The sequence below is a fragment of the Batrachochytrium dendrobatidis genome (assembly GCF_000203795.2).
Source record: "Batrachochytrium dendrobatidis JAM81 unplaced genomic scaffold BATDEscaffold_6, whole genome shotgun sequence".
Lineage (NCBI taxonomy): Eukaryota > Fungi > Chytridiomycota > Chytridiomycetes > Rhizophydiales > Batrachochytrium > Batrachochytrium dendrobatidis.
The window spans coordinates 269,752-283,855 of NW_006281104.1; the positions used below are offsets into that span (position 1 = coordinate 269,752).

The 14,104-nt window shown below is 38.8% G+C and overlaps 6 protein-coding genes across 6 annotated transcripts; 2 read left to right on the forward strand and 4 right to left on the reverse strand.

Annotated features, from left to right (window-relative positions):
- Nucleotides 1–47: 47 nt before the first annotated feature.
- Nucleotides 48–1,793, reverse strand: BATDEDRAFT_88514 (uncharacterized protein; the record flags this gene model as incomplete). Its single annotated transcript, XM_006679194.1, has 4 exons — nucleotides 48–281; nucleotides 373–682; nucleotides 823–977; nucleotides 1,224–1,793. The coding sequence occupies 4 exons, from the start codon at nucleotides 1,791–1,793 to the stop codon at nucleotides 48–50; spliced, it is 1,269 nt and encodes a 422-aa protein (XP_006679257.1).
- Nucleotides 1,794–2,287: 494 nt separating this feature from the next.
- Nucleotides 2,288–3,540, reverse strand: BATDEDRAFT_88515 (uncharacterized protein; the record flags this gene model as incomplete). The annotated part of the gene is made up of 2 exons (XM_006679195.1): nucleotides 2,411–3,540; nucleotides 2,288–2,340 (listed from the first exon to the last, which is right to left on the reverse strand). Exons 1-2 carry the CDS (start codon nucleotides 3,303–3,305, stop codon nucleotides 2,288–2,290), a joined length of 948 nt encoding a protein of 315 aa, XP_006679258.1. The 5' UTR covers nucleotides 3,306–3,540.
- A 2,540-nt stretch (nucleotides 3,541–6,080) lies between these two features.
- Nucleotides 6,081–8,901, forward strand: BATDEDRAFT_11514 (uncharacterized protein; the record flags this gene model as incomplete). The annotated part of the gene is made up of 13 exons (XM_006678800.1): nucleotides 6,081–6,192; nucleotides 6,295–6,377; nucleotides 6,446–6,541; nucleotides 6,602–6,716; nucleotides 6,798–6,965; nucleotides 7,038–7,180; nucleotides 7,276–7,432; nucleotides 7,526–7,806; nucleotides 7,909–8,058; nucleotides 8,152–8,330; nucleotides 8,428–8,515; nucleotides 8,588–8,645; nucleotides 8,717–8,901. Coding segments are annotated over 13 exons (1,815 nt in total), but the record flags the coding sequence as incomplete, so codon positions are not given.
- Nucleotides 8,902–9,405: 504 nt separating this feature from the next.
- Nucleotides 9,406–10,374, forward strand: BATDEDRAFT_88516 (orotidine-5'-phosphate decarboxylase). Its single transcript, XM_006679106.1, has one exon. It carries the CDS (start codon nucleotides 9,449–9,451, stop codon nucleotides 10,304–10,306), a length of 858 nt encoding a protein of 285 aa, XP_006679169.1. The 5' UTR covers nucleotides 9,406–9,448; the 3' UTR covers nucleotides 10,307–10,374.
- Nucleotides 10,375–10,424: 50 nt separating this feature from the next.
- BATDEDRAFT_24855 (pyrroline-5-carboxylate reductase) lies at nucleotides 10,425–11,399 on the reverse strand (the record flags this gene model as incomplete). The annotated part of the gene is made up of 2 exons (XM_006678882.1): nucleotides 10,425–10,729; nucleotides 10,817–11,399. The coding sequence occupies 2 exons, from the start codon at nucleotides 11,397–11,399 to the stop codon at nucleotides 10,425–10,427; spliced, it is 888 nt and encodes a 295-aa protein (XP_006678945.1).
- Nucleotides 11,400–11,732: 333 nt separating this feature from the next.
- BATDEDRAFT_24856 (uncharacterized protein) lies at nucleotides 11,733–13,955 on the reverse strand (the record flags this gene model as incomplete). The annotated part of the gene is made up of 4 exons (XM_006678883.1): nucleotides 11,733–12,233; nucleotides 12,314–12,700; nucleotides 12,984–13,543; nucleotides 13,658–13,955. 4 exons carry the CDS (start codon nucleotides 13,953–13,955, stop codon nucleotides 11,733–11,735), a joined length of 1,746 nt encoding a protein of 581 aa, XP_006678946.1.
- Between the last annotated feature and the right edge of the window lie 149 nt (nucleotides 13,956–14,104).

Here is a 14,104-nt window from a genome sequence, read left to right on the forward strand (position 1 = left end):
GATAAGTTGAAGTACTGAAACGAAAGGATAGCAGTCTCTAATTAAAATTAGGGTTTGGCATCCGCTGAGGGTGGTGAATAGTGGAGTGGTTGGGGTATCGATTCAAACCATGGGTGACACAGAATCTGATCGGCAGTCGGCCGTTGCGATGCATGCTTTTGAAGCATCCATCCTAAAAGATCCATACACTTTGGGGACGATGGAAATCTTGGCGGCTTGTATGCGCAGGACTTGGCTTGCTCACTGGATGCAAACGGAACCTCTCCATACAGAATGGTATACTGTCGTAAACATACATAGATTTAGAGTCGACGAGTAAATTGCGTCAGTAAACAAGATACGTTGTAAATCTTCAACCAACTATTAGCTTACCAAAAGGATTCCTAATGCCCATACGTCAGTTGGCTTTCCTCGATACTTTTCTCCTCGTAAAATCTCAGGACTAGCATATTGAATGGTTCCCTGAAATCGATCAAATAAAAAGTTTGGATCGCTGGATTCCACAGCTGCAGACCCAAAATCAATGATTTTGACATGGAAACTGCCATCAATGACAATATTCTCATCCTTGATATCTCGATGAACAACTCCTTTGCAATGAAGATACCGTATTGCTTGAACCACTTGAAAAAATATACCTTTGGCGCTTTCTTCTGGAATTCTATCATATTGCTCAATGCACCTACAATGAAAATGCATCAGTAAATATAAATAAAGGTACAACAATGTGAAAAAACACGCTTGGAATTATTTGTAAATTAAAGTAATGATTGCATTTGGATAGTAGAAATCAAGCAAGTTTGTCAAGACGGTTAAACTTACTCAAAAAGATCCATTGATGGTCTGCGAGCAAGTTTTGCTGGAAAGGGGCAAGTAACGGATCTTTGAAATATAGGTTGCTTTAAATCCAAAGTGCTGTTGTTAGGTGTGACGTATGGAGAATGAAGAACAGGCTCAGCCGATACAGGAAAAACAGGCTACAGTATGTTTAACACATCATGTTAGTAACTAGACTTTAATAGATAGACTCGGTTATGTGCATAATGCATGACTAATCATATGTGCCACACTTGAAGATTGGTGCTTTGGCTTCATAATCAAGTTTTTTGCCAACAATGTTGATGTTGCATTGAATATGTAATTGAGATACCAAATTCAAATCATATTTAATGTATAATTTGAGCCTTTTAAAAAAGCACACAAAACAGCTCAACTCAACTTACCACTTGTGCCACACTGGATTGAGTTAGTCTTGATTGAATTTGATCTTTTGATGCCACCCATTGCGATCCATGTAGCTCAGTGACAAAGTATACAAACTTGTGGTCCGAATATACTGCGACATACGAAATGATGTTTGTGTGGCGACAATGGCGAAGAAAATAAACCTCTATTGGAATCACACCTAATTGAGGATCTCGTACCCATCCATCCGAGGCTACGCGAGATTTGAGAATAAACTTGGCTGCTACTTCTTTTCCTGTATGGCGATCCAATGCGCCTAAAACAAACCCAAAACCGCCTGATCCAAGTTCAGAAATAAGCTCAAATCGGTCGGCAAACTCTTTAAGAAGCGTATGTCCTGCTAGTTGCTTTTCTGCCATTGAAGGCTGGGTTTGATTATCCTGCACCTGTGCCGAAATGGAACTTGCTTTTTCGGGAGTAGCTCTATATAATGTACCGGATTTAGGTAGTGGAGGTATGGGGACAGATGGCATCTGTGAAAAACAGTGATAAGTGTGAGCAAATTCAGTTGATGGATAGGACACAGTGCGTGCCAAAGAAGTTGGCATGATTAGGATTAGGTATGGCAGTAGAAAATAATGGTTTGAGATTTGAGAAAGACAACGAGTATAGTTGTATTGTCCTGATTTATACAGTTTCAGTGTTTACATGTGACTATTTTGAGCATTGTAGAGTAAGCAAATCAATGCTAACATGACTCGGATTGATCAAAACAAAGAATTCCATTTCGGCAACAAAGTCCAGCTATTTTTGTTTTTTGGAACTGTTGCTGTGCACTGATTAAAATTCAGCCGAAATGAGTATATTTGGTGATGAAAAGACTGCTTATCACAGGTCAAAGCAGCCCTTGCGAGGCGCGCATTGGACTTTAAAATACATGATTAAACAATCATGACATATAGTTGTGTAACGTACGCAAAATTTGGTTGAATAGTACAACTGAATTAATCAAAGTAGAGTAAATGAAATCTAAACTCAAGGAAATATAGATGCCATTTGAAAACGATAGTCTTGTAGTTTGTATATTTCAAGGTCACGTTGATTAAAGAGACACTTGAAGAATAAAGACTTCAAGATTGGTAAAAGGGATGCAAACTACTCGAGTATAAAATAAGAGTAGATATAATTACCTGGTGTTTCAAGTAGACCGAGTGACTCGGCTTACCCTGTGATAAAGAATGAGTCAGTTGTGGACGGTTGACAGTAGTAGATTTGGTTGATAGATTCGGTTGTGAATAAGAAGTTTGTTCATGCTGTTTGAGCATTGGCTGATGATATTTTAATAAAGGTTGCAATTGTAGATGTTCTTGTGATGAATAGATAAGTGGCTTGTGCATGGGCTGGGTGGCAGCCAGGGTAACGTCTAGTGCCACTGACGCGTCGGTCGCGTCTGACTGATTCAATGCACAGTGTTTGTCGGAAGAAAGTTCATGTGGTGATGATGTTGTAATCGATGGGTTAATATGTTCTGTTGCTTTCGATACAGCCTTGATGTTATGGATCGGTTGCAGCACTGAAAAAGCTTTTTTCAAGTTTTCATGGTTTACAACAACTGCTGAATCTGGCGTTTTTTCCAATGTATCAATATCAACTATGCTGAAATTGGCTTCATCGTTTGTTGATAGTGCTTTGGTCATGTCTTTTCTTTGAGTACTGTAGAGCTTTCCATTGCTGCTGTTTTCTTCTACGACTGACTTTTCCAGGAGTGGAGCAAGTGTTGTTTTCATTAGGCTAGATCGTTGAGTATATGAAGTTGGCATCGGAACAGTAAGTTTCATGCATAATGGTTTTTTTCTATAGTTGCTACTGATCTGATTTGGTTCTTCCTCATTGACTTGAGATGCTTTGGTTGCTGCAAGTGTAGCACGTGAAATAGAGTTGCTAAATCTGATGCTCGAATTTACCTTGCTACAGTAATTGGAGTTGGCATGAGTTTCAATACGGTCTGTGTTCAGATCTAACTGGCAAGATATGTGGTTATGATCAGATTGTGTCGATAGTCCAGTTTTGCAAAAAAGAGTTGAGCATGCTTGTCCAGGTGTTCCAGCTAGTGGCGACATGTTGATCTGGTTAATAGGCGACTGAATCTTACAAAGGTCAATATTTGGTGTGTTGAAAACACAAGTAGACTGACAGAGCGTGAGACTGCTTACTATTTACGGCTCGAGTTTCGTTAAACCAATTTTTGGCTGACTTTGTGACAACAGCGATAGAGTTCTTTATCGAGTTTTACTAACCCTACAATATACGTATAAATGAGTCGCTTAATGAAAACACATCGAGTCCTCTTTCACATAACTCTTATCTGGAATAAGAGTTGGAAAAATGAATTAAAGTACTTTTAAAATAAACCCCAGTCACTTACTCGAGTTGTACAACCTGAATCTGAGTGGAATAGAATTCAGCCCTTTTAATTAAAAAAGATGAACGATGCAGCAATAAATAGCGGAATTTGGATAAATTGACCGCACTCTAGAACAAGAAAGTTTAATGGTATGCGAAAATAGTATCTGAAAACGACGTCACTAACCAAATTGCAATATGAGCAAATTAGCCAGCGGTTCAAACGGAAGATTTGAATCTGTGCTTGGATCTCGGAGGCGCAATACTGATTTTAAAGTCAAAGCAAATAACAAATGTGATGGATTGAGAATTACAGCCGCATTACGGAAATAAAACGCCAAATAAGGATACCAAAGTACATAATAAATAGTCAATCTCATGAAATGATTGGTACCAAACTTACAGCAGATTTATTGAACATTGTCTTCTAAACAAATGCTCAAGCAGCATTCACGTCTTTGTTCCAGCAATCTCATTCCTGACTTGTCAATCTCCAGCTCTCTTTTACAAACCAAATGTTGCGTGGTCAGTATAGAAACAGCACTTGGTGACTGTACAATGTAAGAACATGCCAAACGAGGACAATCTCAATTTAAAACTATAGTTTGATTGCATGAGCATCATATGATGAACATTGTGTTTATATTGGAAAATTGGCAATGTTTATCAAAGCCGGTTTTAGCAACTGCAACAAATATTAATCATTATTTATTCCGGAATCGCTTCAAGTGTTCTGTTTTGCGTGAATACAACTGTAATCTATAGCATGTCTGCGACACCTTCCAAACCAATTGAGCAAGAGTTTCCATTCCCATATCAGCCATGGGATATCCAAACTAAATTCATGCAGAGGTCAGAGCTCATGATAGTATTGTGTTTTGAATGGAATCAGTCATCTGCAAGAGTATAGGCGATTAGAGTCAGCTCATCCAAGCTGCGTTGCTACTTAAAGATTGCTCCTTATAGTTGTTTTCATGAAGATCACTGACTTGGTATTAAATAGTTTGTACAAAACACTGGATAACAATCATGTAGGAATCTATGAATCGCCCACAGGAACCGTAAGTGTATGGTCATCAAATGTACTTTTACAGCCATACTCATGTAAAACAGAGCCTTTGTATTCATCTTGCAGTCACTGCTTCTATTCTGATTCAGAATAAATAATGGTTCAGTATTCGTTGTACTTTTCTATTGGGAATTGGCTTTATTACCATTCTCAATTCTTTCAAACGACGACCATTGTATAGTACAATCAAATTATAGTTTTAAACTGGAATGATTTTTTGGTATAACCATACGTTGTACATCCACCAGATTTATTCATTGCAATCCAGATATTGGGTTCAACTGCTATCAAACTCTTTGTGTATTCTAAATCAGATATATTCGCGATCTAGTTCAGAAGAACAAAGAATGCAACTGTTGTTTCCATGCCAATCACCAGGAGACCAACCAACTAAAACACTTGGATGGCACAGTGTTGTCTATTAAACTCCTTAGCAATCATGGCATGAAACTGTTTATTATACTCTGACTCCTATTTAGCGTTCCATTTTACGTGAATACAGTAATGATTAGAATGGTTTATCAATACGAATATGCTAACGAGTTGAATATGCTAGGGAAAGTCACTGAGCATCATCTGTAGTGCGCTTAAATGGCTTAAAGACCGACAAACTGTAACCATTAATGACCTTCTTGCTGAGCAAGATGATCAGCATCTACTTGACAAAAGCATTAAAGGTATAATGATACAATACATCGAGGCTAACAATGACTAAATATGCTGTCAATAGTTTATTATTTACCGCATCATATTTGCTACATTTAGATGAGCCAGATTGGGTTATTGCCCATGATCGGGAACGAAGACGAAATGAGATTGCAGACATGATTGAAAAGCAGAAACATGCCAGAGAACAACGGGAGATTCGACTGCAACAAATCAGAAATCGCGAGTCTATAGAATCTACCCGATCTACCTTCAAGGTATGTTCATGGTTGCTATTACTACAATTGCTTTATTGAATCATTGCAATAGTATATCAGTCACATAACTATATTTATTGAATACAACAGCGAAAAGCAGAGTCCAATTTATCAGATTTAGGCTTGCAAGAAAAAGAAAACTTTCTTGTTGAAGAGTATGATAGTGACGAAAATAGTCCATCGTCCAACTCACTAAACCAGCCATGGTCAGTTTATCTCAATCTGTTGTTGTTTTGTTTACACCTTGAACAATCGTGCAAAACTGACATGCGAGTATAGGTCTTTACAGTATATTGAAAAAGAGGAAGATTTAAACAAGGATCTAGATGAAATTTTCGAGATTCAGATTATTTATTGTGCCAGAACAGTAAGTTCAATTGATTGTTTCCATTGTAGTATTTTTAAAAACTAATCATGTCTTAATTACACCATGAAACACCATCCATAAGCATTCTCAAATTGCACAGTTTGTAAACGAAATCAAGAAAACAGCGTATGGAAATATCAAATGTGTTACACTTGGGTCTCGTAAAAATCTCTGTATTAATCAGAGTGTGACAAGACTACAATCACTGCATAGAATTAACGACAAATGCCTGGATTTACAAAAAGGTATTTTTAAGCCCAGTTTATTTGCTACATGATGTTTTTTAGCCCACTACAAACGTAATTTGCGTTTATTAATGTAAATTTATAAAGCAAAAACATCTGCAGATAAATCGTCCAAATCATCTGGCGGATGTCCCTACCTTACCGAGGATCCAGTGCAAATGGTTACTTTTGATGACACTATCCACGTAAGCGACACAGAGTTTTATTCATTGTGTTGTTTTTAGACTCGACATCAATGTAACCTTCAATTTAGGCGCGTATTCGTGATATCGAAGAAATTGTTCAAGCAGGAAGAAAGAGTGCTACTTGTCCATACTATGGTGCTCGGCATACAGCCAAATCATCCGAGGTAATTGCATTTAGATGAAAAAATACTTTTCAGTGTAACACTTATAAACTGTATATCTAGATCATTTGTATACCGTACAACTTGCTACTTCAACGATCGACAAGAGAATCAATAGGACTTCGCCTTAAAAACAATATTATTATACTAGGCAAGTATACACTTTTTTGCCTGTTAGGTTTGAGTGGAATTTGCTGTTTATGATGTTTAATCTAATGACTTTTAGTTGATTTTTATTTAACCGTGGAAATTATTACAGATGAAGCGCACAACATTATTGAGTCTGTAAATTCATTATACAGTCACACCATCTCTCTTGATCAAATACTCGATTGCAAGACTCATCTTTCTAAATATTTTGAAAGGTATAAAAACAGACTGGCTGGTCGCAACATGGTTTATGTCAAACAATTACTTGTTCTACTTGGTGCGTTTGAACAACTATTTGCAAAACTATCGCCTACAAAATTTGACCATGCATTGCATTGCAAAAGTCAAGACACGCCCTATAGTGCAGCAAAGTCAGCACAAGAGTCTAATCATGCCATGTCTGTAAGCGAGTTTGTGGACAAGGCTGGAATTGATCATTTCAATCTCTTTAAAATTCTCACTTATCTTGAAAACAGTCGTTTACCATTTAAAGTGAGTTTTACTTGTACTTTTTATAATTCTGCAGAAAGCCATCAAGTTTATAGAAATTGCGAATTCGGTCTACTTATATTGTTTGACATACTTAGCTTTTGGGATTTGCTGTTTCAGAAACTCGTAAAGAAAATAGCGAGACTGCCAATTTTATTCCTACAAGTGTATCTCCGCTGTCATTTATGCAGTCGTTTTTGGCATCATTAACCGATCCCGATGTAAATGGACGTATTGTATACAACTACAGCACAGGTATATTAACAATACGAGTCAAAATAAAGAATCTGAGCATTGTAATGGATAATATATTTTATTTTTGTGGCTAACCGTTGCATTTTGGATTAGATCCACACCACTGCGTGTTTAAATATCTGTTGCTAAATCCAGCCGATTGCTTTGCACCTATTTTGAAGCAAGCTCGATCTGTGGTATTTACTGGCGGAACAATGTCTCCTATCCATGATTTCATTGAGCAGCTGCTTCCTTCTGTTCAACATGATCGACTTGATGTTTTTTCTTGTGGACATGTCATCAATTCTACGTCATTGCTGCCTATATGTGTCTCGCAAGGACCAACTGGATTGGATTTCAATTTTTCTCATGAGAAGCGAGTTGACACAAACATGGTAAACTAAATCTACAACTATTACGTTTATATCACATTTAAAGTCAATCTCAACACTAATGCATTTGTATTTTGCATATTTTACTATTGGTGTGCATTTTAGATGGACGAGGCAGGTGCAGCTATAGCCAATTACAGTAATGTGATTTCGGGCGGTATTGTCGTGTTTTTTGTTTCGTATTCTTATTTGGACGCCATAGTAAAGCAGTGGAAATCAGGTGGTATATGGACCCGAATATCCAAAAAAAAGAAGGTGGGTTGACTGAATCATTAGTGTGGTATCTTGTCAATATGTAAATGTGATGGACTGATATTTTCAATTGTTGGCGATTGGTTCGCTGAACAGATCTTCATTGAGCCCACATCTGTTGGTGAGGTTGATAAAGTGCTGCAAGATTACTCTAGCACTATTAGTAGATCTCGTCAGACAGATTTCAGCACATCAACACTCACCGGATCTATGCTTTTGGCTGTGGTATCAGGAAAGCTAAGCGAAGGAATCAACTTTGCTGATGATATGGGACGGTAAGTGGTTGTATTTATTGCATTAGTACAGTCTGCAAATGTTTGTTGATTTCTGGGTTTATTTATTTCAATATATGCACTATATATGGATACATAGAGCAGTGATTATGGTTGGAATTCCATTTGCCAATATTGCTTCAATAGAACTGCAAGAACGGATGCGCTTTTTTGATGTGCAGGTAAATGTTTTGTACAAAGTGTAGTTTGTATTGCTTTGATTGGAGATATTATTGATTTGCATGATTTAACACGCATAGGCAAAAGAAACTGGATCGGGCATTACTGGTAAAGAGTACTACGAAAACATTTGTATGCGTGCAGTCAATCAGTCTGTAGGCAAGTTTATATGATGTGGTACTATACTTGACTATTTAATAACATTGCAGGCGTATTGTGCTTTGTAACAGGTCGCGCAATCAGGCACAAGAATGACTATGCAGTCATTATATTTCTAGACATGCGGTTCAAGCGAGACCGTATTGTAGCTAAATTGCCGGAATGGATCCGTAATTGTGGTTTGACATTCCCGAATCAGTTTGGGCCATCTATTGCCATGATTAGCAAGGTATGAGCCATATTTTTGACTGCGTTTATCAGATGTGTTTGGTATTCTGACTATTTTATTCTCCATCACTAGTTTTTCAATTCACATAGAAAGCCCACCAACAAAAAAGAATAGCCATTTGAATTTACCATTGTATTCATGTAAAACGAAATAATTGGTTTGGAATGGCCGAGTATTCGTTGTACTTTCAATTCTTTCAAACAACGACTATTTTATAATGCAAACTATAAGTTTAAACTGGATTGTTTGGTACAATTCTACACTGCACAATCACCCAATTCGACTACAATCCAAATGTTGGGTTCAACTGCCATCAAACTCCTGTATTCTAATATCAGATACGTTATAGTTCAAGAAAACAAAGAATGCAACTGTTGGTTTGATATCAATCACTAAAAGAACAGAACTTGGATTAGTAAATTTGGTAAAAATTATCATTTCGTGAGACCGATTTATTCTATGATTTTTTTTCCACTTTACGTGAATACGACAACACATTACGCCAATTGAGCCGATTGAAGGTCTTGAACACTTGCTGATAATTTAAACTAAAATGTCTTTCTTGAGCAGCTCCTACACCCAGCGCATTGCCAACCATTCCAATCCTGCAGCAAAGCGTCTGCTTTTTCTTATGGACTCGAAGCAGACCAATCTTTCGATTGCAGCAGATGTGTCTACAAAAGCCGAACTCTTGCATATTGCAGACACTCTTGGTCCATACATTTGCATTCTCAAAACACATATTGATATTGTCTCCGACTTTGATCAGGACCTCATTGTCCAGCTTGTCGCTCTGTCGAAAAAGCACTCGTTTATGATTTTTGAAGATCGCAAGTTTGCAGATATTGGCAATACTGTCAAGCTGCAGTATTCCAAAGGGATTTACCATATTGCTGATTGGGCTGATATCACCAATGCTCATCCATTACCTGGAGAGGGAGTTGTGCATGGATTAAAAGAAGTTGGACTTGGACTGGCTGATGAGACCAATGGAGTGACAAGAGGTTTGTTGCTGATTGCTGAAATGTCATCCAAGGGATCGCTGGCTACTGGCTTGTATTCGGATGCTGCAGTGCAAATGGCTTGCAGACACAGAGACTTTGTGTTTGGTTTTATTGGCCAGAATAGACTTGGATATCACAAGGAATCTACATCGAGTTGTCTAGATGACTTTATCTACATGACACCTGGAGTTGGAATGCCTGAATCTGGCAGTTCCACTATTGATGGCGATGAACTTGGACAGCAGTATCGAACTCCTCAGCAAGTGATTTTGGACAGCCATTGCGATGTCATTATTGTTGGCCGTGGCATATACGGTAGCAAGAACATGGTTGAACGTGCCAAAGCCTTTAAAGAAGCCGGATGGAGTGCATACCAGCAACGCATTCATGCACTGAACAGAGCATGAGCAGAGCATGAGTTGGCTCATCCACTACACGTACAATCTAAATAAATAGCTATTTGCTAATCTGTGTATTTCCAAGACTTTATTCTCACATCAGTACTCTACCAATGTGCTATTAGAGTTAATTATTTGCTAAAAGCGATCCTAGCTCTGCGCTGCGTTCGGTAGCACGCTGGACGGCTTCAGCAAAGATGGCTCGAATCTTGTTCCCTTCGAGTGAGTTGAGTGCTGCCTCGGTGGTACCATTTGGAGATGTGACTTTGCGTCTTAATTCAGCTGGATCCTCGCCTGTATCTGTCAACATGCGACCCGCTCCTAAACAAGTCTGTGCTGCAAGTCCACGAGCAACATCTGCAGGAAGCCCCAATTTCACTCCTGCGGCTTCGAGGCACTCGACCAACAGGAAAAAATAAGCTGGACCAGATCCTAACATGGGTCAAAAAAGCATCAGTTGATCAATCACCAAATATATTTTACACAAAATCAGTGTTCAATACATTGAAATGAACTTACCAGATATGCCTGTTACGACATCCAACAGAGATTCCTCCTTGACCCAGTAGTTTTGCTTCGATACAGACTTGAGCACAGCAGAAACAATTTCCTTTTGATTGGTGGTGACTGAAGGAGCTGCATACATACCCGTTGCTCCTTCGACAACCAACGCAGGAGTGTTTGGCATGCATCGCACAATTGCTGGTGACTCGGTCATCCCTTTCTTGGCTGAACATGTCAACCACTTCAACAAGTTTGAAATGGTAATTCCAGCAGCAATTGACACAATTAATGGCTTGTGAGTCAAGACGGCGTCCGAAATGCCTTCAGCAACGGATCTCATGACTTGAGGCTTGACAGCAAGAATAAGAACATCGACAGGAGTCGTTTGGCTTTGATTGGTAAACGCAATTGCCTGAGTGTTTGAGGTGGTGACCTGAACTTTAAACCGTGAAACTAGACGAGCACGAGCTTCGTCCCAGGGTTCTGACACGATAATATTGGATGCGGAAAGACCGGATTTCAACAGTCCGCCAATAATTGCACCAGCCATATTGCCTCCACCAATAAAGCCAAGACGCAACCCAGTAAAGTCTGTCATGTTGTAATGCCAAGACTATTGCGAGAATTGTTGAGCATCAAACTAAAAATAAAAAGAAGAATCAAGCCAACCCTCAGGCAGTCCCTTCCATCCACGTGTCATGCAATCCATTACCGTTCGAACATGCAGAGCTTTCTGCTTTATTACACATTGGCCGCTGTATTCACGCAAAGCAAACTACATTGATCTCGATGACTGTTGATTTTGCTTTAAAGCAATCGTTGAATGCTCGTGTGCTTTCATACTAGACATTGAATGCTTATTATGTACCGAGACTTTTATTTAGTGTTCCATTTTATGTGAATACAATTGTAGAATAATGTATACATTTTTCTACGTGCTTATGTAGGCATCATTGTATGGCTCGTCGCTCCACCTTGTTGGGTCTTCCACAAGCAGATCTTTGGAATTGATGTCGGTATCTTCCATATTACTGCTACTGTTTGTATGAGCAACCTGGTTTGTGGTTTCATTCTCATCTACCACTTTTTCATGGTCAGTAGTTTCCATGTCTTTGATTTTGGCCTTTTTTCGTGCACGCTGAGCTTGAATCTGCTCTACGAGTGAGTCAAACCCACTAGAATATTTTTCCAAATGTGTCTCGACAGCAATCTGATCCTGGGTAGTCGCATGATGCGTCGCATGAGCTTTAAACGGGGTTGCATGAGAATGTGAATTATTTTTCTTGCTACGCTCCCAATCTACCAACTTTACTCTTAGAGCTACATCCGACAAAGGATGCCGTGAATCCAAATTTGCATTATACCGAGTAATCCATTCAGTATGTCGTTCAATAAGTAATTTGCGTGGTCCAGTGGAATTCAAACCATCGTCCTACAATTAAACGTATTGACAAATGAGTGTGTCAAATGGTGATATAGGTTTATACATGGCATAATGATGGCAGTATTTACTTTGAGCATTTTTTTAATCTTTGCGTCGCTTAGCAAACTATAGGGATGATATGGCTTGGGAAGACGTTTAGGGGTGTTGGTGTTCAAAAACGGCGCACTGTCAGCTGGTTGAGCAGCACCATAAACAGTGTGTGATGAGAGTTTACTTGCTGTTTTGGAAGTGGATAGAAATACACGAGAAGTCGTAGAATGTGTTGGTGACGTGAGAGTCTTGGACTGGTGCAATGATGACTTGCAGCCATTATCCAAATGTGCATTGAGATGACATACTTTTAATCGATCCGAACATATGGGACACACCACCAAATCATTTCCTAAAAACAATCGAGTTAGCTTCAAGTCAATCTCATGCATTAAATATTTTGTTTTAATGAACATTTGTCTGTGCTATTTACAGCCGCATTCATGTAAATGAAACACTAAAGGTGTTTAATAAACAGCCAATCTCATCAAATGACTGGTATCGCTAAATTACTAAACAATGTTGCATTGTCTGAATTCCTTGACAAAGTTTACTGATTGTAGCAGCAGAGTCCATCAAACATTCAACTATTGTATACTCCAAAGCAAAATAGAAGCAGCCATTGCAAGATAGTACAGAAAGGGTTCCATCTACGTGAATACAATTCCAAGACTTGCCTTGTGGTTGGTATTTATCTAGCGTGCTGACATTTGCTGTACCGGATATCAAAATATTAGTGGTCGATGTAGTTTCTGGTGTGGTAGAATGGTTGACAACTTCAGTTGAAATAGATGATGAAGCACCATCAAAATCTTCAATTGGAGCAACTGTCTGGTTTGGAGATGCTACCTTGACTTTGCTGAGTTTACAAGATGGTTGCTGAAGTTCATCGTCTGACAGTTTATTACTACTCGTAGAACTCCGTGTCAATCTCTGTCGCTTAGATTTTGAGTTGGGTGTATACGTAAAATCGGAATCAATATCGTCATTGTATTCACTTGCATCAAAAGAAGTCGATTGTTTTTGAAGTTGACGGGCTGAATGCCTTCGTGTACTGCATGGCGATGCTGGTAAAGATGGTGTTGTTTTTTGTGATAAATGCAATGATTGTTCCAGTTGAGTAGTGTTGGAAGTATACACCGACTGATTGCTCGAGCCATTTAATGGCAGTTCGGATGATAAAACCCATTCACCAGCATCGATCTGCATCAGCGGAATCATGTAATTTGATCGAATCTCTTTGTATTGCCACACAAGATCGTCCAAAACTTGGGTTCGAATAAGCGAGTTCAAAATTAAAATCATTAGAGTAATGCACATCCAGATGATCGGTTTGTGACAATAGTCAAAGTATTCAATATCCAGTACAAACTACACCACACCTCGATTGTTTTTGAGGGCATGCAATCCAGTAACATCTTTTCCACAACTTGGACACTGCATCTTTACAAGCAAACTCTGACGAATACACAGTGAACAGAATGTATGGATGCAAGGCAAGATCATGGCAGCATCAAAAAGTTCCTTGCATATCGGACACCGAAGGGATTCATCCATGGCCTTGAAAGGAGTCAGGGAATCTGGCCACTCTTTTAAATCTAACTCTTCCGAGGCATCAAGTGCCAATGCAGTGCGACTTGCATCGCTTTCGTTTTTGGTATTATGGCTTGAACCATGCATGACAACTTTGAGGTTGACTATCAAACATGACTTGTTCGTCAGCTTCCAATTCTCACCCTCAGGAATTTAACCTGGATTCAAATGGCATGATTTCTTGCATTGATACAATCGCTCTATATAATCACAATTTCATCTGTCGAATGAATTAC